The sequence below is a fragment of the Petaurus breviceps genome, unplaced genomic scaffold, assembly GCF_028583685.1.
Source record: "Petaurus breviceps papuanus isolate PSGF00001 unplaced genomic scaffold, PetGlider_PUasm1.0 90895, whole genome shotgun sequence".
NCBI lineage: Eukaryota > Metazoa > Chordata > Mammalia > Diprotodontia > Petauridae > Petaurus > Petaurus breviceps.
The window spans coordinates 5,376,881-5,404,543 of record NW_027187372.1 but is presented as its reverse complement, the minus strand read 5'-3'; the positions used below and the strand labels follow the sequence as shown (position 1 = coordinate 5,404,543).

The 27,663-nt window shown below is 35.2% G+C and overlaps 1 protein-coding gene across 4 annotated transcripts in view; it reads right to left on the bottom strand.

Annotated features, from left to right (window-relative positions):
* SWT1 (SWT1 RNA endoribonuclease homolog) overlaps window positions 1-27,663 on the bottom strand; it is a 181,378-nt gene that overhangs the window by 130,835 nt on the left and 22,880 nt on the right. For all 4 annotated transcript variants that reach the window (XM_069074419.1, XM_069074421.1, XM_069074422.1 and 1 more), the window contains exons 4-10: window positions 24,312-24,370; window positions 18,345-19,107; window positions 15,880-15,936; window positions 13,414-13,543; window positions 10,611-10,712; window positions 9,152-9,340; window positions 5,247-5,340 (exon numbers count right to left, since the gene is read on the bottom strand). In XM_069074419.1, coding sequence (XP_068930520.1) covers window positions 5,247-5,340; window positions 9,152-9,340; window positions 10,611-10,712; window positions 13,414-13,543; window positions 15,880-15,936; window positions 18,345-19,107; window positions 24,312-24,370 — 1,394 coding nt within the window. The remainder of the gene's footprint in view (window positions 1-5,246; window positions 5,341-9,151; window positions 9,341-10,610; window positions 10,713-13,413; window positions 13,544-15,879; window positions 15,937-18,344; window positions 19,108-24,311; window positions 24,371-27,663) is intronic.

The following is a 27,663-nucleotide window of genomic DNA, read 5'->3' as shown; positions in this document are numbered from 1 at the left end:
AGCAAAAAAAAAAAAAAAAAAGAATCAAGAAGGAGATGGCTGAATATTTTAAGAAACTTACTGGCATTCTGATATCAAAGCTGAATGGGATAAACAAATTTAAAGCAAATAATACTTATACAACAGTAGTGTTAACGTATACTTTTAGAACTACAAAGTGGACCATAACAAATTTGGAAAGTAACCTGACAAAAATCCTTATAATGTAAATAAAACACAGGGCCCATCAGTGTAAGGCAACTATAAAAACATCAACACGAGGAGGAAGAATGACAGACATTCTTAGAATACACTTCATTGAATAGTATCAAAAGCTGATAATAGTTATAGGCCAATGAACTTTTTGGAAGCAAACAAAGGTAGCTAATCTCTACATGGGGTCTGTGAAAAGACTAAGACCCAAGAATGGAATCAAAGGTAAAGGAGATAGGGCATGCTATCCACATAAACTCAGTCAACAACAGGTCAAACACTGTCTGTGTCATATAGATTTATTTGTAGTGACAGAGGTGTTAATGATAGCAATTCATACTCAAGGCACTGGCACCAAAAAGTATATATGAGTTATGATTAAAAAGCATTAACTTAGTTATCAATGCCAGTTATGCAAGGAAATGTTAGAAACAGAACATATCACTGCAGACTATAAAAATGTAGCACCATAGTGAATACACAGAAAGACATAATATGGTGGTTAGATTTATACATCAGGAAAAAAAATTTAAAAATAAAAATAAAAAATGAAAGAATAAAAAAAAAAGAATTATATATCAGGGGGCAGCTAGGTGGTGCAGTGAATAAAGCACCAGCCCTAAGTCAGGAGGACCTAAGTTCAAATCTGATCTCAGACACTTACATACACAAAAACTAGCCACATGACCTTGGCCAAGTCACTTAACCCCAACTGCCCTACCTTCCCCCCTCCAAAAAAAAAAAAAGAATTATGCATCAGAAGTTTGCAGGGACTGAGAGATAACAAATTTCTATACTACAAATACAGACCTTGAAATATCCTAGCAAATTCAACCAATAATCTACAAGAACCACAGCACTATTACAGACTGAACTATTGTCTATTACATCCTGGACAAAATAATCCATAAGACATTTTAAATAAATATTATCACCCCAAATACTCAATCTTTCAGCTACAAAGAACAAAACATTTTCAAAGTAGGAGGCCTGGTCAACAAGGAAAAAAATCACACAGGAATAGAATGAGATGTCTATCATCACTAATTTACTCTCTACAAGTATAATTCTATCAAGGATGCTTTCAATGAGTCTATAGAATATATGATAAAATCCTAATGTAAGTGTGCCATGTCCATATAACACCGAATATAAAGGAATAATAACAGCATAGTGACTTGTCCAAGCACCCCTTCTATCTGGAACCCATCAAAAAAGATGAGAAAAAGATAACAAATGGTATGTGATATCTAAGCAGCACTTTAAAGTTTGATAAGCACTTCACATACTCTATCTCATTTAAGCCTCAACAATCCTATGGGGTAGGTACAGGTATTACTATTCTCACTTTACAAATGAGGAAACTCGGATGAGGTTATGTGACTTGTCCATGATCACAAACTAGTAAGTGTCAGAATGAGATCTGAACCTATTCGAACCTATTTTATGGACTCCAAGGTCAGCTATCCACTTCACATGATGCCTCCAACAACAGAATCTCAGCGTCTGCCTTGCTCCCTGATTCCAAAAGCAGACAAATGAATTTAGAGGTTACCTAAAAAAAAACATATTACTGGAAACATTGGAAACACACACTGAGTTAAGATTCCCTCCTATACAGGGAAATAAGGAGGGTAAGTAAGCAATGCTGCCCTTCTTTTATTCATGTCATTTCTTCCTGGACCTGATCCCTTAAATGCACTTCAATTACATGTGATTTTACATGTAAAATCTAATACAATCTAAGCACTTATAAAGTCTTTGGGTCTGTGATGAATTCAAAGACTCATCCATCATCAGATAAAAAGCAGAATTAGGCTTACTTATTTCATCTAGGAGTATAAACTGGAAAGAGAAATTCCAAATTGAGAGAGAAAAGGAAGGCTGTTCTGAGGTACCTAAGTTAGGAACTGCCTATATTTTACCATATCATAACACCAGTGTTTTCCCTGCTACTTTCTAACTTTTTTGAATATTATTAAAACTTCATAACTTTAACTTTAAATTCATCTATTTAGATAATAGTGCCTTAATTTCACTGTAATTCTCCAAAGTGCATTACTCAAGACCACTGGCTAATAATAACTTAGATTATATGGTTTAAAGTTTATAAAGCACTTTATATTCAGAAAATGCCCACTGGGGAGAGGATTCTGGCAAGACAGCAGAGTCAGAAAATTCCAAGTTCTCAAGATTTTCCCCCACAAAAGAAATAAAATAGTGTGTCAGGCCAAATATAGAGCAGTAAAAATAAGAGTAGAAGCATAAGAGGTGTGCTGCTGGGACAAGATAAGATCTGAAGAAAAATCCAAGGACATGGTTAGAGTAAACACCTCTAGGCTAGCTCCTAGGTCCCTCTAAACAACAAGTGGCAAGCCCTGGATTTAGCTGGGTTGGGAGGCTGCCTCAGGCCCATCCACAGCAACTTTTACCCCTGGAATAATGAGGGGAGCTGAAAGTCTGAGTCAGGGAAGATTGTGGGAACCCCTGTTGACAAGAAACACCAAACCCAGCTGTGCTACACAGACTCTGTGAGAGTAAAAAGGAACCAGCACATGCCAATAAGGGCAGAAGCAGTGGGGCGGACTCCGCTGGCTGTGGGCACTTACAGAAGGCTGGAGGTCCTGGTTCCAGTTCTAGGCCAGAAAGGAGAACTGAAGATCTAAGGCCAGAGGCACCGTCCTTTACACCCCAGGACTAGAGGTGACTACAAAAACTAAGTTTACTACTACAAAAAAATGAATAGGCAAAGTACAAAGAATCCAACCGCAGAGTTATTATAGAAATAGAGAAGAGTGGAGATCATCTTCAGAAGAGGATAATGAAGCAAAGAAACCCTCTTCTACCCCAAGGAGTCACGTCAAATGGACACCTGCCCAAAAGAGAATTCATAGAAAGAGAAAAATTAAATAAGAAGAAAAACAAGAAGATTATGAAAAGAAAGTCAACCAATTAGAAAAGGAGATCCAGAATCTTAAGGAAGAAAACAACTCCTTGAAAATTAGAACTGGGAAAGGGGAAGTCAGTAAAGTTATGAGAGACTAAGAAATGATAAAACAAAACACAAAAAAATGAAAAAATAGAAGAGAAAGTGAAACATCTTATAAGAAAAACAAACTGATCTGGAGGACAGATCAAGAAGAAAAAACATAAGAATAATCAAACTACCTGAAAGCTATGATCAAAAAAGAAATCTTGAAACAATAATACAAGAAATAATTGAAGAAAAGTGTCCTGAAGTATTAGAACAAGAGGGAAAGTAGAAAGAGAAAAAAATTCACTGATCACCACCTGAAAAAGATCCTACTGGAAAACTCACAGGAATATTATAGTCAAATTCTGAAACGGCCAGCTCAAGTATAAAATTTTATGAGCAACAAGAAAAAATCAATTTAAATATGTCAATGCCATAATTAGAATCACACAAGACCTAATAGTAAAAGACCACAGGTCCTGGAACACTATATATTGAAGAGCAAAAGAACTGAGGTTCTGACCAAAAACATTCCCAGCAAAGTTAAGCATAATCCTGAATTTTTAAAAATAGATGCATAACACACTGTCAGACTTCCATAACTTTGTTTAAAAAACAAAAACAAACAAAAAAAAAACCTGAACTTTACAGAAGATTTGACATACTAGAGCCAAGAGAAATATAAAATACATACCAAAGACTAATTATAAGGGACTCACTAAGGACAGACTGTTTACCTTTCACGCATGTAAAATGTAAAACAAATATCTAAGACTGTTATTAATAATTGGGTAATTTATAAGAAAGATTGAGGTAGACTAGAGTATGATAGACTTTACAAGGTAAAACCATTTAGGAAAAAATAAAAAGAGTAATTGTCTTATACAAATGAGGTACAAGAGGAAGAACCAACACAGAGATGGGGGAGGAGGGTTGTTAGTTCTGGAAACCTACTTTCATTGGAAAAGGGTTCAAAAGGGAACAATACATATATGTATACATATACACATACACATACATGTACATATACATATCAGTATAAAAGTCTTCTAGGGGGTGGCTAGGTGGTGCAGTGAATAGAGCACTGGCCCTGGAATCAGGAGGACCTGAGTTCAGATCCGATCTCAGACACTTAACACAAAAAACTAGCCATGTGATAGAGAGGGTAGAGAGGATAAGGGAAGAATCTAGAGTGGAGGATGAGGGAATAGGTTAAAACTGGGTATAAAAGGGTGTTTAGATTTATGAGAATGGGAGGATAAGGGAGAAATCCTGGGGGTGGGGGTAGGTTAAGGAATAGGAGGGTAAGGTAGCAGGCAGAAATAAAGTAGAGGAGTCAAGAGGGATAGGAAATAAGAGATATGCACAAACATAAAAACAAAAATTCTACTCAGGGAGTAGAATTTGTTAGGGAAAATATGTCTACATATGTATGTATGCATGCATGTATATATGTATATGTGAATGTATATATCTATAGCTATAAATATATCAGTTTAATTGTAACTTTCTGGAGGGGAACAGAAGGGAGTGGAAGGGGGAAAAAGAACAAAGTAAAAAGTACACAGTTCAGAGAACAAAAGAAAACTTACAAGGAAAGAAAAGATGGACAGCTCTCAACATGATGTGTAGTATTTATTATACAGGCTTTCTTGAAATGGAAATTTATTGCTATATAATTTTGAATCCTGTTTTATGTTCTGCTGTGCACATGACATGCTTTTTGTCTTTTCTTATTTTGTATTTGAGTTTCAATATTTAAGTTTATAATATGTTCTTTTTCTTTTCTCTATTGTATATTTAAGTTTTGGTATTTAAAATGTCTAAAACAAAAGGAAAAAAAACGAATATGCCCACTGGAGGATGGGGAAAAGTTAACAAGTCATGGTGATCATGATTTCACAAAGAAAGAAAGAAATCAAGTTGAACAATAGACTGTCTTCCAAAGACTGTTATAGGGGAAGCTGGATAAGGGTTTAGATCTGAAAATGAAGAAATTATCTTTTTTTTTCTCATTCTTTCACTTTGTTCAGTTACTGCAGTTTTATACTGAAAAAGGTGAATTGTTCATGGAACTCACGTGCACAATATGACAAGAGCACAAGGAAATAAATTCTGATACTGAAGACAACATTTCAGGACTCGGTCATCATTGTTCTCATCACTCAATCCATCTGCAAATTGAGCAAAAGTAAAAATCAATTAACACACTAAAAATCCTAATAGTACAGATGAAAAGTCTTTAAATGAAAAGAGGAAGGGAAAGAAATAAAATGCACTGGGGGTTTCTATACATAGTTTACTTAACATACCTCAGGACATACGTGATTGGATCAACACAGAAAACACAAAATGGCAAATCTGGAAGAGATCTTAGAGACCAACTCAATCAACTTCACATTACAGATGAGGAAAATAAATTACAGTGAGGTGAAGTGACCTGCCCTCTGTCCTATGGCTATTAAAAGAAGTAAAGAAGAATCTATGTTTCCTGATTTCCAATCTGTACTTTCTCACTATACTGTGCACATTTCACAGTTCCCATAATTATTACCCAACATAGAAATAAAGTCTCAGTATTCACAAAGTTTCACTGATTCATTAATAATGAGAAAACCGTCATGAAATAAAGATTCCACAAGATTGGCTTCAAGTATAACTTGGTGAAAAATAACACTGGATTCAGAAGACTTGGATCTAAACTCCAAATACTCTACTTATTGGCTACCTGATCTTAAGCAAATCATTAAAGAGTTTAGGGATTTAGATTCCTTATTTGCAAAAAGGGAGGGAGGGGGAAGACTGGGCAACAGATAGAAGTTGGAAAACGGCTGACTTCAATTCAAGAGGATTAAAACTTTTCAACAAGTAGAGCTTCCCCAAAATGGAATAGACTGCCTCAGGCAGGGATGGTTCTCATCACTAGATATCTTCAATAAGAGGCTAGATTGACTTCTTTTCTGGTAGAGGTACAAGTCACGTTGAACAGTTTTTGCAGTTCCTTCCAACCCCAACATTTTAGGATCCTATATCTGCTCTTGCCTTGATCTCAAAAAATAATTTGACTTTAAATCTGCCAATTCCCCAAATGAGGTTTTCCTAATAAGAAGATCAGCTTATCATCAAGGAAAAAAAAATCTTATTCTATGATTTAAAAGGAAACTATAACTATTTTTAGAGCAAAAGTTCTTAACCTTTTATTGTCTAATGAAGTCCTCTAGCAGTCTGATGAAGCCTATGTACCACTTAGAATATTTTTAAACAAGTGAAGGAAATACTAAATTTCAATTAAAGCTGAGTTAAAATAAAGATATAATTTTCCCCCAAGTTCCAAGTTCATGACCTTCCTAAAATTTATCTGTGTACTTTTGTGACTCTGTGAACCCCAAGCTAAAGCAGATGTTAAGAGAGGATGGCTGACCATTGTTATCATTGTCAACAAAAGGCATTATATGCTGAGCTCTATGTGAATTAAGTTAGATATGAATACTAAAGCAATCTTCAAGACATAACACTCATTCAGATGAACTTATATAGCTATTTATGAGGCACAGAAAACCATGAAAAATACCTATTACAAATAATAAATTTCAGCAACTTATCATGGTCACTAATTGCTTTACTTATACATCCAAAAATCAATTTCATCAGTGTCAGTATTCCCTCCATCCATACAGAATACAACCCCTCTAAAACCCCTCTAACTTTGAAGAGTTGTTCTAGCCAAAAAAATTCATTATTAAATGGTCAGCCTTCCACTGTAGAAAATCTCCAACTGGTCCTTGAATGAGTTACAAAATTTGTTGCCAGAGACATTTCTTGCTAGAGCTTATGCTCTCCTAGCATGGACTTTGAGAACCCAGAATTACCTCCACACTGTGATGAGTTACCAGAATATTACTTTAATGGCAGAAAATCAAAAAAGTTACAATAAAAAACAACAGTCAAATGGAAGTGAAATATAGGTTTCAAAAAAGACATTCCCATATCCATCAACTGGGTAATGACTGAACAAGTTGAGATATATGAATGCAATGGAATACTATTGTGCTATAAGGAATGAAGCAGGAAGACTTCGGAAAAACCTTATATGAACTGATGCTGAGTAAAGTGAGCAGAATCAAAAGAACATTGTACACAGAATAACAGTCATATTGTGCAATGACTAACTTTGATAGACTCAGCTCTTTTCAGCAATGACAGTATGTAAGACAACTCCAAAAGACTCATGATGGAAAATGCTATCCACATCCGGAGAAAGAATTATGGAGTCTGAATGCAGGTCGAAGCATATTATTTGTTCTCTTTTTGTTTTTTCTTTCTCGTGGTTCTTCCCATTCATTCTAATTCTTCTTTACAATATGACTAGTGTGAAAATATGTTTAACAGGAATGTGTATGTAGAGCTTATATCAAATTGCATGCCATCTTGGGGAGGGGTTTGGGGAGGGAGGTAGAGAAAATTTAAAACTCAAAAGTTTATGAAAGTGAATGCTAAAAAACTAAAAAGTAATTAATTAATATTTTTTAAAAAAGACATCCCCAAATTAGAAGTAATAAAGTTTTTGAAGCCTTTACTAGGATTCCTAAGTCTCTATATCAAAATAGTTTAGATATAAGAGCCAAGATTACTAAACTAGTGAAATTTAAAATTATATTAAAAAAATATCAGGGGCATATGCAGATAAGAAAAGGGATACTGGTCTTAGCGTCAGGAGACCTGAGTTACCTACCAATACTTACTACTTAGAAGCAAATCATTTAACCTCTCATCTGTAAAATGGAGATGATAATTGTGTACAAACTATTTCACAGGGACTGTCTGAAGAAGAGAGCTTTATAATCCTAAAGGACTGTATCAATATACATCAATGTTATCGTGTTTCCAAAATGTTAAGAAAAAGTATACTGTTAAGCAAATAATCTATTATACCTCAGGCATTTCTCAGATACTGCTATTTATGGCTCTTAAATATGAACTATATAGATGACTGCTTTAAACAGGTCTAATTTAATGGCATTTCAAGTTCATTCTACAGTTACCTGACCATTAAAATCCTACTTACTGGTAATACTTACAACTTTGTGGTTCTATTTAAAGAACTCACATAGGTTTTCCCCAAAATGAACAGTAAGAACCTTCTGTCTGACCTAAGACTTAAGAACCAAATATCTCTAATTAAACTCTTTTCTATGTTAAAGTAAGGAAATATGGTAAAATTGTACTGTAATAGACTCTATCACATCTTACAGAATATTTTTTTAAATCTATGAATTAAAAATATTGAGCTATGAAAATAGCGATTCTTTTGGAGAATTAAACAAAACACCAGAAAAATATGTATTTTAATCTGGTAAGGACATCAGTATTTATGGGTGCTCTACATGCCTTTTGCAACTTGCCTAAAAATTCTAATTTAGATAATAAATTAAAGAATAAAAATGTGGAAAATTTATACTATACAACACTTGATTATTATAGACTCAAACATATGCCTACCAATAACTACATATAGTCAAACCCCATTATGAATAAATGAATGAATGAAAAAATACTTGCCAAGAACTTGCTATGTGCTAAGCACTAGGGGTACAAAAAGAAAAGCTGAGACAGTTCCTACTCTCCACAAGTTCACAATCTGAGGGAAACACTTAAAAGAAAGATGATAAAGAAAGGGCAGTTTTGTTACCCAACACCAATATTATGTAGCAATTTTTAAAAGGAATGCAAAATGATTACTATAAAGAACAAAAATTCTTACTAAATCTCTATTTCACTTTTTGTAGTAATGACACAGTCTGAGAAATAAAAAATTAAAATAAAAAATTCAATTTTTGCCAAATTTTGTTGTGAAAGAATCATTTTTTAAATCATCTGAAAGGAAAATTAAGCTTTTGAACCATTCCCCTTTATTGCAAGGCCATTTATAGACTATATAGAATATATGGCACCCACACCCCATTCAATTCTACATGTGGTACTTACAAAGTTTCTGAGAAGCAAGTTGAATAGACTGACCCCACAGTTTCCCATCTTGACTTCTGAGAGAGTCATTGATAAAATGGACTGCAGGTATAGCTTTGTGCTGTGCATGCTGTAGTAATTTCCCTTCTTTCATACGATCTAGTTCTTGCATAACCACCCAGGGAATTATCAATACAAGTCTATCAAAGCCTGAAAAATTCAAATCTCTTATTAAATCAAGAAATACATCAATTGACATCTGTATTAGGCACTATAAATTTAGGACATCTTCCTTACTATCAAGGAGCTTATAATTTAGTTGAGGTTAACTATCCACACAGCAAAGAATAAGTGTCAAATAGGCTTAAAAAGAGTTCAGGAAAGAGTGAATTATACCCAAAGGGCTGTAAAACTGTGCACACTCTTTGATCCAGAGATCAAAGAAAAAAACAAATATACGCAGCAGATCTTTTTGTGTTGGCAAAGAACTGGTAATTAAGAGGATGCCCATCAACTGAAAAATGGAAGAATAAGTTGTGGCATCTGATTATGATTGAATACTACTGTACTATTAGAAATGATGAGGATGGTTTTGGAAAACCTGAAGTCTTATACAAACTAATGTACAGTAAAGTGAGACAAACTAGGAGAACACTGTACACAGTAACAGCCATATTGTAATACTGATCAACAGGAAAAGACTTAGTAACTGGGATCAATAAAACAATACAAGACAATTCTAAAGTACTCATAAAGAAAAATGCTATCAGCCTCCAAAGAGCAAATCGATGAATTCAGAATGCATATCTAAGCATACTTTGTTTCAGTTTATTTTTTTTTTGTTTGGTTGTTGTTTTTTGTGATATGGCTAATATAAAATAATGCTTTGCATGACTTCACACGTATAATTCATATATTGCCTGCCTTTGTACTAGGCGGGGGAGGGGCTTGAGGGAAGAAGAGAATTTGGAGCTCAAAATTTTTAAAAATGAATGCTAAAAATAATTTTTTTTTACAAAAATGAAAGAGAGTGAGATTTTATATGGCTAAGTCAACTTCTGAAGATCCCATTTTATTAGGAATAGCAAGTTTAGAATCTACTAGCTAGAAATACTTCAGCAAGCATCAGAAAACATTTTGTCCTTCTTTGGGAAGTCCACAAGTTCATATTATAATTGAAGGGAAGTAGTGTGACAGAAAGGATTCAGAACAAGATTTCAGATGAACTCGGTCTGAGTCTCAAATCTAATGCCTCCTAACTGGGTAATTGCAAGGAAACTGCTGTTAAGCCTTTCTGGGTTCCAGTTTCCTTGTTCTGCAAAAAGAGAATAATACTTGTAACTTCCTAACTCAAAGGGGTTGGTTGAGTAAAGTGCTTTGTAAACCTTAAAGCACAACACAAATATGAATTTTGATCTGTGATCTCTAGTGATATGTCAGATATACTCTAGGTAAGAATCAGAAATAGCTTTATGAATACCTGGGACATCCATAGTCTTCAAAATTCCAAGAAACTTGAGATGATTCATCAGAATATTTGTGTCAATAACAATTAAAAGTTTTGTATCTGAAGCAGTATTCTCTGAATGGAAGAAAAAGGCACACCAATATTTTAAGACTATATTGTTTTTTATATTTTTTAACATAATGTATAAGATTCTGCCTGTTGAATTTAACCCAAAAAAATGTAATTTTCCAGAAATAAGCCTTCTACCTTAACAAGACATTGATTTCACTGAAATCAATGCCCAATTACCAATCATTTATTTACTTTAATAATACCCACAGCAAATCTCAAATTCAAGACTGAAAAATATCCCTACTCTTCACTTATACCTTTGATTCTATTCTCTCCTGATTCAAGACTTGCTCTACCAATCATGCCCCCTTCTCTCATGCTTATCAAGCTCTTCTTCACTACTGTTTTCCATATGCTTAAGAAACTTGAGATCTCAATTCCTCTCAATATAAAAAAAAAGGCCTTCCTTTGACCTTTTTATATCATCCAGATATCATTCTTCTCCTCTTGCCTCCACATCACTACCAAACTTCTGCGGAGGCGAGGGGGGAAGTCTACACTCAATAGCTCCACATCTTCACCATCACTTTGCAATAAAACCTCTGTGGCTCAAGCAGAATGTAAGTTCCTCAAGGTGAGGATCTAATTTTCATTTTCCTTTCTATAATCCTAAGCCAGTGTTTGCAGATAGGAGGTACTTAATAAATGCTCTTGAACTGAATTAGTTTGCACCCCACACACTGTTGACTGCTCTCTCAAAAGCCATCAGCGACATCCTAAATGGCAAATCCAGTAGCCATTTCCTAGTCCATATTTTCTTGGCATCCTCTTTTGACTACCCCTTCTTTATTAGGTACTCTTATCCTTCACTAGCATTAGACACACTACTGTCTCTTGGTTCTCCTTCTACTTTTATAGTATTTTTCAGTTTTTCTCACAGGTTTCTCATTCTCTTTTATACCCTTTAATAAATGCTCTCTAAGGTCTGGTCTTATTACCTTTATCTTCTTTCCCCCTTGGCAATCTCATTCATTTCCATGACATCACCTACCATTGTTAAAAGAAAGTTCCCAAATATAAATCTCAAACCTAGATCCCTTATCTGAGATTTAGATATATGATATAGCTTCAACTGCCTACAGGACATCTCCATCTTGATTTCTCACAGGTACCTCAAGCTCAACAGTCCAAAACAAAGCTTATCAACTTTCACTCAAATCCTGCCACTCCTTACAAGTTTACTGTCTTAAGAACTTCTGCATTCACTCAGTCTCTCAGTTCCAAAACTTTGGTGATCTTCTATTCTTCCTCCTGCCTCAACTATCATATCCAGTCCTATAATGTCACTGAAATGTCAATATTTCTTACTACTGCTGCCTCACTATTCTCACAGCAATGACCCTAACATATGCCTTCTTTAACCACCTGCAAGGAGTGATGCAATAGTCTCCAAATAGGTCTTCCTACCTCCAAATTCTGCCCCATCACCTAGATCACCACCTTATACAAAGATCTGGTCAAATCAATCCTCAGCTAACAATCTTTACTAACTCCCTATTCCCTACTACATAAAATTCAAATTCCTTTCAACCTATGTTTCAAGCTCTACCTCATATTACACTCCTGAATGGACTCCTCACTCCAGTCAAACTACATAGTCTCTCAATAACTACAGTCAATCTCCCAACCACACTCAACTCTTTCATGCTTCCAAGTCTTTGCTCATGCTATCCCCTTCTTCTAGAATGTTTCTGTTCCCCCTTTTCACCAATTGAATTAAGAGCCATCCTTTAGCTACTTTAGCCTTTAGCATTTATCCTAATAGCCCAACTCAAATTCCAGGTCCTCTCTGAAACTTTCCCCAATGTATCCTGTTGATAACAGCCCTACACCTCTGACTTCAATTGCCCTGAGTCTCTACAGTGAACGTATCACATATTATTTATATTAGAGTTATCTATGTATCTTATTTGTCTTCTATACTACAAGTCCATGAGAGCAACAAACATGCTTCTTTATCTAAAATTTTATCTCTCCTCACAACTGTCAGTGTTTTACCTACAACAGACACTTACGTTTGCTGAATTAAATGGACTTCCTTTTGCCACTTATGACACTTTTAGGTCAACTTATTCTATCATCAGTTGGTGTATACATCAATAAAAAGCTAATATTAAAATCTGTTTATAACTAAACAGAATTAATAAGGTAAATAATATAATATGTATACTCCAAAGTCATCAAATGATTTGGGAATTGTCTATACCATTATTCTTTCCCATTACCAAGGATAAACAAGATCTGACTGTATAACCAGGATAAATCCAAGATGATACTTCCTCCACACATTACAATTTACATTACATCCAGTCAGTCCCTTAACAGAAAAAAAAAATCTTCATTAGTATACAATTACAGTTGAGAAGGAAAAAACTGAAAGGTCAAAACTTTGATGACTATCCCTTACCCAAATTAGGTAAAACGTACAATTAAAGATATGTATGTTACAATAAAAATTTTGTGTCAGAAAACAAAAACCATACCTAAATTGCCTTGTAACTTGAAGAAAAACAACAAATTATGACATGGCAGAATATTGGAAATACATTACACTCTGTCGCTGGAGACTACTAAATGCACAATTTCTTTAAAACATTTTGGAATCAATATTTCCTCCTGATCTTAACATAGTCAAAATAATGAGTTAATGTGCTGAAATACTAAGAGACCAGGAAAACCATCAACATTAATATAGAGGACATACCAACAGAAGGATGCACATCATCTTCAGCCAAGTCAATTTCCATACTTGTCAGCTCTCCAGAAGCTGGCACCACAGGCAAATCCATACTTTTCTCCAAACGAGCAGCATGAAGCTCTTCTACTATCTGCATCTATCACAGAATCACAGAATTTCATGGTTGGAAGGGACTTCAGAGGCCATCTAATCCAACTTGTACCAGAAAAAGGGATCCCCCTCTATAATAGATATGTGGTCATCCAGCCTTTGCTTAAACACTTCAAATGAAGGGGAACCCACTACATTAAAAACAGCCCATTTCATTTATGAGCAATTTTAATTATTAAGATATTCTTCCTTATATCAAGTTGAAAATGGCCCTTTGCAACTTGTACCCACTGCTCCCAGTTCTGCCCTCTGGGATGAAGCAGAACACAGCTTGGTCTCTCTGCCTCTCCCAGTTGACAGACAGACTTTCAAATATTTCAAGACAGTTTTCATATCTGTCCCCCTCCACCCACCAAACTGTCTTCTCTTCCCAGGCGAAACATCCCATTCCTTCAACTGATCCTCATATGGCATGAATTTGAAGGCCTTCATTATCCTGGCGGCCTTCCTCTGAACACTCTACAAGTCTATCCAGGTCATTCCTATAACAGTTCTTAGAACAGAACACAATATTCTCAAGGTAGTCAGGCAAGGGCTGTAGAAGACAGAATTATTATAGCTTTATTTTTCCTGGCATCTAGGCCTCTTTCACAGCAGCCCAAGATCACACTAGCTTTCTTGGCTACCAAATCACTGTACCAATTCACATTATTCTGTAGTCCATTAAAACCCTCAGATCATTTGCAGACTAACTGCTGTCTAGTTATGGCTCCTCAATCTTGCATTTGTGAAGCTGGGTTTTTTTTTTTAATGAATTGTAGAAAGATTCACATTCAAATGTATTCTGAGTTAACAACTTCCAGGTTGATAAGAAAATAAAAACCATCTTTATTGAACACAGTATCTGTGTATAGGAAGTATAAGAAGAAAAAAAGTTTAAAACCTTAATATCCTAACAAATTTAAATGTAGTTGGTTGATGCTTTTCCTCAGAGTGTTAAAAAAAAGTTTAGGAATCACTCCAGATTAATTTGAAGAAATCTGACCAATCTGAAGAAACTAAGTTCCTAATGAAAAATAAACAAAGAAGCTAAAAGGTACAATAAATTTAAATCAAGGGGCGGCCAGGTAGCACAGCAAGTAAGAGCACCGGCCCCAGGGTCGGGATGACCTGGGGATCGAATCCGGGCTCAGACATTTAGCACCCACCCAGAAACACCTGGCTGTGGAACCTTGAGCAAGTTACTTAACCCCAATTGCTTAGGGGAAGCCAGGAGGCTCAGCGAGTAAGAGCACCGGCCCCAGTGTCAAGATGACCTGGGGATCAAATCCAGGCTCAGATACTTAGCACCACACACAGAAATAACTGGCCGTGGAATCTTGAGCAAGTTACTTAACCCCAATTGCTTTAAAAATAAATAAATAGATTTAAATCAGGGAAAAAAAAAAGGTTTCTCATACTATAAGGAGGGCCATAAAAAATTAAGGGTCATAAAAATAATAAGCAATTTAATGAAGATTGACATTTTTTAAAAGTAAAAAATATCCTATGTGCCTAATTATTAGATTAAGAAAAAAACTCCATTAAGTAAATATAATAACTAAAAACCTATGTCAGGACTAAACTAAAGCCAATTAAAGGAGAAATGCATAGGGCTTTCCCTCTTCCCATATTCTACAACCATGACAGACAGGTACATAATTTCAAAAAACAATATCTCCATTTTGTTGTCTTTTAATATAGCCAAAAACTTCTACTGCCATGCTGCATTTTTGCAACTACATGTACAAATGGAAATATCTTTCAGTATTTGTGTTACAGTAAAAGATTAAGACACAGGCTGTCTTAAAATAATAAAAGCAAAAGATCAGAAAAAGAAGGAACATTATGAAATATTTTTCTAGATAAAGGCCTTTGAAGGAATCCACAGCACAAAATTACATAGGTTCGCAAATCACTTATCATATATTTAGAGCTAGAAGGGTCCTTAGAGACCATTTAGTCTAATCTCACCATTTTACAGATAATGAAACTGAGGCCCAGAGATGTAGTGATTTGTCTAGGGTCAAATAAGTAGTAAATGAAAGAGGCAAAATCTGAACCCATGTCCTCTGATTGCAAATTCAGAGGTCCTTTTAATACATAATGCTGACTCTCTCAATGATCCTATACTACATAATTATATACAATGATTACAGTATAGAAACAACAGTATCGTACTTATCTTAAAATTATATTCACATCACTTTTAGTATTAATGAACCAGGAACAACTTAATTTAGCAACATTATATTCACATCACTTTTAGTATTAATGAACCAGGAACAACTTAGTTTAGCAACTGTATTTAATACATTCAAAATAATTAAGTAGAACACTAACCTCTTGATCTGTATCCTGAACACAATAACTTGAATTAGAATGTGTTGCTTCAAAATTCTAAAATAAAAATTAATTCTATTAGTTAATGACAAAGAATATAAAAGATTCTAAGACTACATCCTAACCAGCCATATTTTTCCAATGCCTTTATGGTAGTTGTGTCCCCCAATAGTCTGTCCTGGGCCTTCTCTCTACACACTCTCCAATGGAGATAGCTTCAATTCCAAAGGTCTTGATTATCAATTATCCAATTATTAGGTAGATAACTTCCTAATCTATAAGCCCAACCTTTATATCTCTCGTGAACTTCAATCCCACATTATCAACTGCCTGTTAGAGATCCCAATTTGCATATCCTATAGGAATATTAAATCTAACATATAAAAAATGGAACTTAATACATTTTCCCCAAAACCAATTCCTCCAAAGTTCACTATTTCTGTTTAAGATACCAATATCCTTACAATCACCCAGGTTCACAACCAACAAGTCATCCTTCACCTTCTCCTCCTGAATATTCTCTCCTCTCTGGGTTTTCATGACGGTGTTGTGTTTTCCTCTATTCGATACCACTTTTCTATGTCATGTTCATAATTGTGGGTGTTCCCCAAGTTTCTGTCCTAGATCATCTTCTTTTTTCCCTCTACAATGTTTCTCTTCCTAATGTCTTCAACTCCTAGGAGTTCAATTATCACCTCTACACAGATGACATTTTAAACATGCCCAAAACTGACCTCAAACTTTCCTCCAAACTATTCCCTCTTGAAAACTTCCTTTCTTCTGTTGAATATACTACCATCCTTCAGGTTCGTAATTTTAGCAATAGCCTTAGCGTCTCATTTTCTGTCACTATATATGTAAACAATTGCCAAACCTCACCATTTCTACCTTCATGACATCTCTCTCATCCTCCTTTCCACTTACACTGCTGCCACCTTAGATCAGCTCTTCCTCAACTTTTGACTAGAGTATTGCAACAGTCTCCTAACTCATCTCCCTGCTTCAAGTCTTCACCCATTTCAGTCCATCCACAGCTGCCAAAGCAACTTTCCTTGAGCACAGATTTGACCATTCTTTCCTACTCAATCAATTCCAGTGGCTTCCTATTTTTTCTAGGAAAAATATAAGCTCTTTTGTTGAGTTTTTAAAGGCCTATAATCTGGCCCCAACCTATCTTTCCAGCTTCAATATACATTTAACCAATTTCCCATACTCAGCAGTTCAGCCAAACTGGCCTTTTCTCTGTTCCTCACAAACAATGCCTCATTTTCTGTCTCCATGCCTTTGTACTGATCACCAATGCATGGAAAGTACTCTCACCTTATCTTTTGCCTCAAAGACCCTCTCTTCATTTAAGAAGCAGTTCAAACACCATTTTCTGCATGACCTTTCCAAATTCCTTCAAATTCTAGTGCCTATCCTCCTGAACTACAATGTATTTACTTTTTAAATATTTGTATTTATTCACTATATATCATAAATGTGTCTATGTTTACATGTGTGCAAATGTATGTACACACATACTTGCTGTCTCTCCCTATGCCTTCGAAGCACTCTTTCCTCATATCTACCTCTTAGAATCTCTAGCTTCCTTCAAAGCTCAGCTCATATATTAACTCCTACAGAAGGCCTTTCCTGATCCCCCTAGTTATTAGGGATCTTAGTCTAATATCCCCTGAAATCACTCTCATACACATTTCATTTACTTATATGTCTACATGTTGTATCCCTCAGGAGAATTTAAGCTCCTTGATGGGAGCAACTGTCTCTTGTACTCCTGGTACCTCCTAACACATAGTAGTTGCTTAATAAATGCTTACTGAATCAAAATGAATCCAGTAGGAAAAGCACTCATCACTAAAAATGAACTGGGAACCGAGAAAGGAAAACCAATATAAATCCTAACTTGGGGAATGCACTGGAAAATAAGCTTACCTGTATAGGGGCCAATGGATACTAGGGTTTCTGTTTTCATCTTGTGTTTTTTTTTTTCTGGCAGCTGGCTACTGGTGAAATAGCCAAAAGGACTACTTTGATGAAAATCTCCTCCAAATCAGTTAATCAATAACAAGCACTTATAAGACACTATGTGCTGTGAAAAGTTTGAGGATACAAAGATAAAAGTAAAACACTCCCTTCCCTCTAAGAGCACATAATCTAATAATCAGCACCTTTTAAAAGCAAATTTTAGTACAGAATACACATCAATTCAAATATCTTAATGAAAAGTCCTACAAGAGCACACAAGATCCAACCCCATCACAATTAAGGAAGAAAGGATAGGTGGGCTCCCTCCTTTCCCACACTTCATTATGTAATGATATTAAAGGCCTAGGAACAAGAAAATTCTCAGCAACTCTCATTTTAATCAACTTTCCACAGTGGGATATATCTCCAATACAGAACCACATTCAAAGCTTACTCTATCATCAAATTCTTTTGACCAAAAAACCTATTCTCTCTACCTGTTTTAATGATACTGTTGCAGGAAAGAAAGTTTCTTCTGGCTGTGAATTGTTTCTTTTTTGTCTGGAATGCTCAGGATGACATTTTTCCCTCCTCTTACAGTCAGATGATTTACATGAAGAATCTGACGGTGATAAATGTTTAACTTTGTGTCTAGACAAAGAAGAAGGAATCTGGAGGCTCTCTTTTTTCTCACATGAAGGCTTTGGTTTATGAAATTTAGAATTTAAAACATTATCCTCTACCAGTTTTTGAAGAGTACCACTGGATTTTGCGGCAATTTTGAAACTGATTCTGCATCTTTCAGGTTCAAGTGCTTCTTTACTCAAGGATTTGGAATTACATTCCTTGGTAAAGCCATCTTTACTGTACTTCTCTAGTGGAGGTTTTCCTACATTATCTTTGACTATATTGATCTTTTCTCTCTTCTTTAATTCTTTCATCTTTTCCCTTTGCGCGAGATAATGAGGCCATTTCTTTTCACCTGCTGGAGCTTCAGATTTGGACTGTTCGTTCTTGGTAAAAGTGAGACTATTACTACTTTTGAGGTCATAATCACTCCGGTTGTTTTCACTTTTCAATTTTATATCTTCATGTTCAAAATCATACTTCTGTATTTCTTTCTCACTTCTACTTAAAGGCTGACTGTTAGAAGTACTTTGACTGTCATCAAGTGATTTCTTTTGGAGTCTATCAGGCTCTTGAGATGAAAAAGAACTGATTTTTTGTTTCTTCTTTTGAGTGCCTGTTTCTACATCCAGCCTACAAAGAAGTGCAGAAAATTAAGTTAATAGGACTACTTGTACACTATGACACTCTCAAACTTACACTGGCATACTGTAAAGTATAAACTGACATAAGATACATCAAAAATTAAGTCATAATTACCAAATTTCATTGAATATTATAACAATTCAAAATCAATGTAGACATATCTGATAACATCCAATTCATAACAATCTATTGTAATGTCTTACATTCACATAGCACTTTAAGGCCTCTAAAATGCTTTGTGTGCATTCCTTCTTTTGATCCTCACAACAAATCAGGGAAATGAGTACTACAGGTATTATTATCCCAATTTTACTGATGAGGAAATTAAAACTTGTAAAGGTTAAATGTGCCCATGGTCACTCACAAAGACATATGATATCTAAGTATACGGTAACTCTATGTATTCATAACCAGTGAAAATCCAACATTGCAAACCTGTATTAAATACAAATAAATGCCAATATAATTAAAAACAATACCTAAATTAATTTATAAAATTTGTCCTATGCCAATGAAATCAAAGTGATGCTTTATAGAGCTAAACAAAATAAAATTCTTTGGAGAAATAAAAGACCTTCAAAATGCAAAAGAATTAAGAAAAAATAGAAATGAAAGGGAAAATAGCACTTCCAGATTTCAAATTATACTGTGTTTCCCTGATAATAAGACCTATCCCGAAAATAAGCCCTCCCCTTACTGTGTAAGATTCCTCTAAAATAAGCCCTCCCCCGAAAATAAGCCCTATTGAGATTGCTACTGTAGTGAAGGTGATCCCCTGCGCTACATGCTAAACATTACGGTACCCTCTGTATGCACCGTCCTCCTCCCCCCCACCCGGTGAAACGCACACCGCGCTCCGAGCTGCATCCAATCAGAGCTGCAACAGTGAGCACGTCATCCTGTTCTTCCCCAGTGATTTGCTTATTGAATAAAGGTACATTTTTTTGTTCACATTTACCTGTTTATTAAAATTGCTGTCAATGTTCATTAAAATAAGCCCTCCCGTGAAAATAAGCCCTCTGGTGTTTTTCTGTCCAAAAAAATTAATAAGACAGTGTCTTATTATCGGGGAAACACGGTAGTATAAAACACTTATCATGTGAATTATTTGGTGCAGGTTAAAAAATAGAAAAGTAGATCAGCAGAAGAGACTAAATAAGGAATAACTCAGTGTACAATAAGCCTGAAAACATAAATTATTTGTATATATATATATATATATATATATATATGAATATATCTCTGACAAGAACTACTGGGCAAAACTGGAAAACAGTTTAGCAAAAATTAGATTTAGTCCAAAATGTTAAACTCTATTCCTAAATGATAAACTAAAAATGGATTTTATGTGCCATAAAGAAAAAAACAAACAGTAGAGAATCAGATGGAGATGAAATCCTTTTCAGTTACAGCTAAGGAAGTGCTCTCAAACAAGGAATAGAAATGATCATAAAAAATAAAATAATCTGAATTATACTGACAGGCAATTTTGCATGAATTCTATCAACTAGGATAAAAAGAGAAGGTGTTGACTAAGGAAAAAAATTTGCATCAAATATTTGATAAGGGTCTGATATATACACCAAACCAAATATCCCTAAAGGATAAATGGTCAAAGAAGAATTACAAACTATTAATAACTATACGGAAAGATCACTCCAAATACCAAAAAAAAAAAAAAGAACTGTAGAGCAAAACAAATCAGGAGACAATAAACTGACAAAGATAACAAAAGATGGAAATACCCCTCTCTCCCACTGATGAATTTCTCTTGAGACATCCATTCTGTGGAGGGGGCCATGCTGGTCTTTATTCCCCTCCCAGACTTATTCCTGACTTTATAGTATCTTCATCTATCTGGCCTATCATAAGCACTTAATAAATGTTTATTTCCTTCTTTCCTTCCTTCCTTCTTGCCCAATGCTAGAATGGTTTGAGAAAGAATGGCACACTAGTACAGTGTTAGTAGAGCTGTAAATTGGACCAACCATCCTGGAAAACAATTTAGAATTAAGCTAAAACTGTGGTTAAAATGCCTACTACCTTTGATCCAAAGGTCCCATTACTAGTCATATACTCCAGAAAGGTCAGAGACAGAAAGGTCCCACACATAACAAAATGGTCACACCACCATTTTTTCTACTAGCATAAATTGTAAACAAAGTAGTTCATTGACCAGATCATGGCTAAACAAACCTGTACAGGAATGTAACAGTATTGTACAGTAAGAAACAAGTATGAAGAATCCAAAGAAGCAGGTAAGATTTATGAAAGCACACAATGACTACAACAACATACATGGAAAGAACAAAAAAAATGAAGCTGTCATGTAATTATAGTGTCCAAACTTAGTTGAGAAGAGATAAAAAGGTATATCCTTTCCTCCTCTGCAGGAATGGGAGATCATGAGTATGGATCACTTATTACACAGACTATTAGAACTGCTAGTTTTGATGGACTGCCTTTGCATTATCTTTCTTTTTCATTCTTTGTTCCAAAGGATGGTTCATTAAGTAGCAGATAAATTCAGGAATATAGGTGATATTAAAAAAAAAAGATATCAATAAAGTTTTTTAAATAAGAAATATATCTTATATAATAAATGTCTCAAATAAAGAATAGTAGGGAAAACCTTTGGGAATTTATTCAGACATACTGCTTCCACTACAATGCTAGTTCTGTTCTATATACCTCAGTGGTCTAGAGGCATAATACTCATATGGTTAGAGTCCATATCAATTCAGCAAGTATTTACTCAGTATATAGTTTGTGTAGTATGGTGTCAATCATAATGAAGCATACAAAGAAGTTTAGTAAATGGACCCTGTCTTCAAAGAACTTATAGCCTTAGGGCATTCGTGATTTTTAACAATTTTTATATTTCTCAAACTTCCTTTACAATCTATTCAAATAAACAGGATTATTTTTCCTTTGCTACCCTATTTATATTGTTGTTTTTACTTGGAAAGACTTATACAAACTGATGCAAAGTGAAATAAGCAGAACCAGCAGAACACTGTATACAGTAAGAGCAATACTGGATAATGATCAATAGTGAATGAATTAGCTATTCTCAGCAATACAATGATCCAAGACAATTCTGAAAGACTTATGATGAAAAATGCTATCCATCTCCAGAGAAAGAACTGATGGAGTCTGACTCTAGATAGAAGCATACTTTTTCTTTAATGTATTTTTCTTGGAGTTTTTTGTCTGTGTTTTCACAACATGACTAAAGTGGAAATATGTTAATATGTTTTGTGTGACTGCATATGTATAACCTACATCAAACTGCTTGCCTTTTCAAAGAGGGGGTATAGTGCCAATGCAATATTCACAGCACCAATGGTTACTATAAATATACCGACACAATGGTCAATCACAAAATATAACAGACTCTCCATATATAAGACAGAAGCAAAACATTTATTCAAACACCAGAAAACCAAATCCCAACACCAGGAAACCAAATCCATCATAGCAACATAGAAGTTAATACACCACAAGGCAGCAGAGAGTCACATCATTTTTTAGCCTCCCTACAAACCAACACAAGTCTAGCTCTCACAGCAGGTGGCAAAACACCAACATTTACTCACAAGCCTATCTCCCTCAGATGGGTCCTCCCCTCCTACCATGTCTAGCTGCCCTGATTCCCAGCTTCCTGGGGGCTCTGTTCCACCCTTTAGCAAACTCCTCCTACCACAGGCTCCATGTAATTACACTCAGCCAATTATTAGGAGGCAAGGTATATTTTCAAAACCGGGAAGGTCTTCAAATTCCCTTTAGGCTTATTAAGGGGCAGGGAAAACCTTAAATCCCCATTACCATTACAGGGAAAGGGAGGGAAAGAATTTGGATCTCAAAAATTTTAAAAAACAAATGTTAATTGTTTTTACATGTAACAGGGGCAAAAATAAAATATTAAATGTATATTGTTATTAAAAACAAATTTAAAATTTAATTTCATATTTGCCACATCCAAAAATAAGTGTCTCCTTCTATGTGAGTCCCATGACCTCTCTGTCAAGAGCTGGGATGTATGTTTTACCATAAGTCCTCTGAAATGTGACTGGTCACTGCATTGCTCAAAGGCCCTGAGTCTTTCAAAGCTATTTGTTACTAAAATATCGTTGTATAAATTGTTCCAGTTCTTCCCACTTCATTCTGTATCAGTTCATGCTTAAGTCTTTCCAGGTTTCTCTGAAATGGTCTTCCATCATTTTTTAGAGCACAATGGTGTTCTATTACATCACATGCCATAATTTAACGTTTAGGCATTCCTCAATTGATGGGAATTCCTCAGTTTCTAATTCTTTGCCACCATAAAAAGAATTACTATAATTATCTTTGTATATATGGATCGTTTTCCTTTTTCTTTGATCTCTACGAGATAATCCTGGGTCAAAAGGCATGCAGACAGTAACTTTTTGGCCAGTTCCAAACTATTTTCCTGAATGGTCAGATAATTCACAGCTCTACCAACAGTGCATTAACGTACCTGTTTTGTCAAAGCTCAACATTTATCATTTTCCATTTTTGTTAATTTTGTCAATCTAATGAGTGAGAAATAGAATCTCAGAGTTTATTTAATTTGCATTTCTCAAATTATTGATGATACAGAGCATTTTTTCATATGGCTATTGATTTTGATTTCTTCCTTACAAAATTGTCTGCTTATATCCTTTGACCATGTTTTACAACTCTACTCTCTATTTATACAATATTCCATAGCTATTTCATCAGTTCTCCTAGCTATTTCTGCTACTAAGCAATTCAACAAAGATCACCAATATAAATTTTATACAGACCACATAAAGTATAAATTTTATAAGATTCACTTTTTAAATTACCATGCTAATGCTTTTAGTAAATTCTGTAAGGATGAAACAAAGTCCAATTACTGAGGACTAAAATCTAGATTTAATGGATGGAATTTTTATTTCATTGACAATTTTCTTGTTTAAGATGATATTAACAAAATTCAGTTGTTATTACAAACAGAATTCCTACATAATGTCAGTTAGAGACAACATTTATACAATTAAAGAAAATAGTTAAACCAAAACTAAATAAAGGATTTTTCACATTTTACACAAATTCAAAATCTATTCTTAGTTTTATTTACCTTGGGCTTCATCATCTATATTAACCAAAAAAGTATAAAGATGTTAGCACAATAAGGATTTTACCTCTGAAGGTCTTCTCTTCTTTTTGAATCACAGTATAAAATGTCTGTATCATCAGATTTCTGAAAAAGGAAATTTATGCATCAGCAAGAGCTGAATGAGCACAAACATTTTTTTAAAAAAGGTTTCCTCCTCTTGTGGGGCTTACAGACTAATTGTGAATGGTCAAGACACATACAAAAAAAAAAAAAACAGTGTGATAGCAAAACAAGGCAGCAATTTTCTAGGTCCCAGTTTCTTTCCTATAAAATGATAGGTTTGCATTAAATGATCTCTAAGTTCCTTTCTGGCTCTATGGATATTAATGATCCTTTGAAAAATGATAACATATCCTGAATTGTCTAAGATAGTTCTGATTTTTATTTTCAATGACTTAATTAGGCTCTGCTAAATAACTCTCATTTGTCATACCACATAAGTCCATTTTTGGCTTAGAGAAAATGGCCAAATAAGTAAGCATTTATTAAGTGCTTTCTATGTTCCAAAGAATGTGCTAAGCACCAGGGATACAAAGAAAGTAAAAAAAAATAGTCTCTGTCCTCAAGGTGCTCATGTTCTAAGGGAGGAAAACACATGCAAATAAATATGTACAAACAAGCTATATACAAGGTAAACAAGAGAGAAAGTACTAGCAATTGAGAAAATAAAGAAAGGCCTCTTACAGAAAGTAGGATATGAGCTGAAACATGAAGGAAGCCAGCGAAGCCAGAAAATAGATATAAGCAAGCAGAGCATTCTACAAATGAGAAAGAACCAGTGAATATGTACAGAGTCAGGAGCTAGAGTATCTTCTGAGAGGAACAGTGAGAATAGTGTCATTAGTTAATAGAGTACATAGGCAGGAGTAAAGTATAAAAAGACTGGAAACACAGGAAAGGGACAGGTTAAAGAGGGTCTTTAAAAACCAAACAGAAGATTTTCTATTTGATAATAGGCAGTCCTCCAAAGTTTAATGAATAGGAAGGTGACATGGTCAGACTTGCACTTTAGGAAGATCAGTTTAGCAGATGAATGGAAGATGTACTAGAAGGGCTATTGTGATATTTGAGGCTGTTAAGTGATGAGGGCCTACACCAAAACAGCAGAAGTATCAGAAGGGAGAAGAGGCCATATGCAGGAAATGCAGAATTGGCAGGGTGTAATGGTAATGGGAATTTGAAGATTTTCCCTGACCCTTAATAGGCCTAAGGGAATTTGAAGATCTTCTCCCCCCCTTAATAGGCTGAATGTAATCACATGGAGCCTGTGGTGGGAAGTTTGCTGAATGGGTGGGGCAGGAAGGGTGAAGCAGAGCTGAAGGGAAGCTAGGAGTCAGAGTAGTTAGGCAGGAAGGAGAGAAAAGACTCAGGCAAGCAGACAGCTAGTTTGTGAATGTTTGTTTGTGAAAAGGATTTAGGATTGTGTTACCCTCTGCTGTTACTGTATATAGATGCTATGATGGATTTGGTTTTCTGGTGTTGGGATCTGTCTTTCAGGTGTCTGAATAAATTTTTTTGCTTCTGTCTTCTATATGGAGAGTTTGTTATATTTTGCGGTTCGGAACTATGCCAGTATATTCGTAGTTGCCATTGGTGCTGTGAATATTGCCTTGGTGATACACTGGGCTTAATAATAATATCAGATGTGAAGGAGTGAAAAAAAATTGTTCAGGATGACAGCTAGGACTGGATGGTAGTGTCTAACAGTTAACTTTCCTCCTTTAAGAGGAAAGTGAGGAAGAGGGCAGTGATTGGGAAGAAAGAGGAAGAGTTCAATCTGGTCATGCTGAATTTAAGACATCTATGAGACATCCAGTTTGAGATGTCCAACAGGCAGTTAGAGATGCCAGATGGGAGGTCAGAAGTGAGAATACAGATGGTTAAAGGAAATCTGAGAATCATCAGCACAGAGATGATAACTGAATTCATGAGCCCTGAAGAGATCACCAAAGACATGGTACAGAGGGAGATGAAGGCCCAGGACAGAGCTTTAGGGGGTCACCTCTTGTTAGGAGACATAACCAACAAAGGAGACTTAGGAAAAGTCACACAAATAAGAACAGGAACGAGTAATGTCATGAAAACACAGAAAAGAGGGAATTTCAAGAAGAGGGTGACTGACAGTGTCAAAAGCTACAGAGAGATCAAGAAGGATAAAGACTGAGGAAATGTCATTAGATTTGGTGATTAAGAGATCCTTGCTAACTTTGGAGAGATTAGTTTGAGTTGAGTAAGTTTGGAAGAGAGATAACAGAAACTTCAGGAGAGTGAGAGGAGGGAAGGCGAAAGCCTAGATTGTAATCAGAAGTAAACAAGCATTTATTAAGTACCTACTATGTGCTAGAACTGTGCTAAGTGTTTCACAAACATTATCTCATTTAATCCTCACCATAATCATGGGAAGTAGATATCATTATTATTATCATCTCTATTTTATAGCTGAGGAAACTGAGGCATACAGAGGTTAGGTGACTTGCCCAGTTGTCACACAGCTAATAAATGTCTGAGGTTGGAAATGAACTCAGGTCTTCCTGACTCCAGGCTCAACGCTCTATCCACTGTGCCACCTTGCTGTCTCTAGGTGGCTTTCTCAAGTAGTCTAGCCATGAAAGGGAAGAGAGATAGTGAATGCAAGCAGGAATGTATGGAGTATCTTTGCTTTTTTCTGTTTCCTGCCATCTCTTTATAAAGAAGAACAGGGAGGTAAGAGAGAAGTTATGTGCTCAGCACCAATACTCTTGATTTGATGCAATCTACTTCAGCTACCCTATCCTTCTTCCTTTTCACTCTTGACCTCTCATCTGATTTGCAACTGCCTGTGGGACATCTCAAACTGTATGTCCCACAGATATCTTAAACTCATCATGTGAGTGATGTACAATGAGGAAGAAGAAGAAGATTTTGGTGAATGGCCTATATTTGTTCAGTGAAATAAGAGGCAAGATTCCCAGCTGAGAGTGTCACTGTTACTATAATAATTCATAAAAAAGGAAAAGAGAAATTAAGTAGCTGGGGAAGGGAATTGGTTAGAACTAGAGCTGGACTTTGAAGGATAACAATAATAACTAATTATTTTATTGTTCATAAAGTGCTTTTTGTAGAAAGACCCAATAAAGTACATAATGTAAATATAGTTTAGAAAAGGAAAGTTCTGAATTTAAGTGACTCATCTAAGGTCATACCACTGTAAGTGGTAAATCTTTCAATTTAGTACAACATGTAGGCATGGGTAACTAAAAGGTGAAGGCCTTCCAAATTGGTAACAAAGTCTTGGAAGTGGAAACAAGCATGGTAAGTTCAAGTTTGGGGCATATACTAAGGAAACTAGGCAAGTTGGAATAGAATATTCATATAGGGTTGACAATGGGAGATAATGT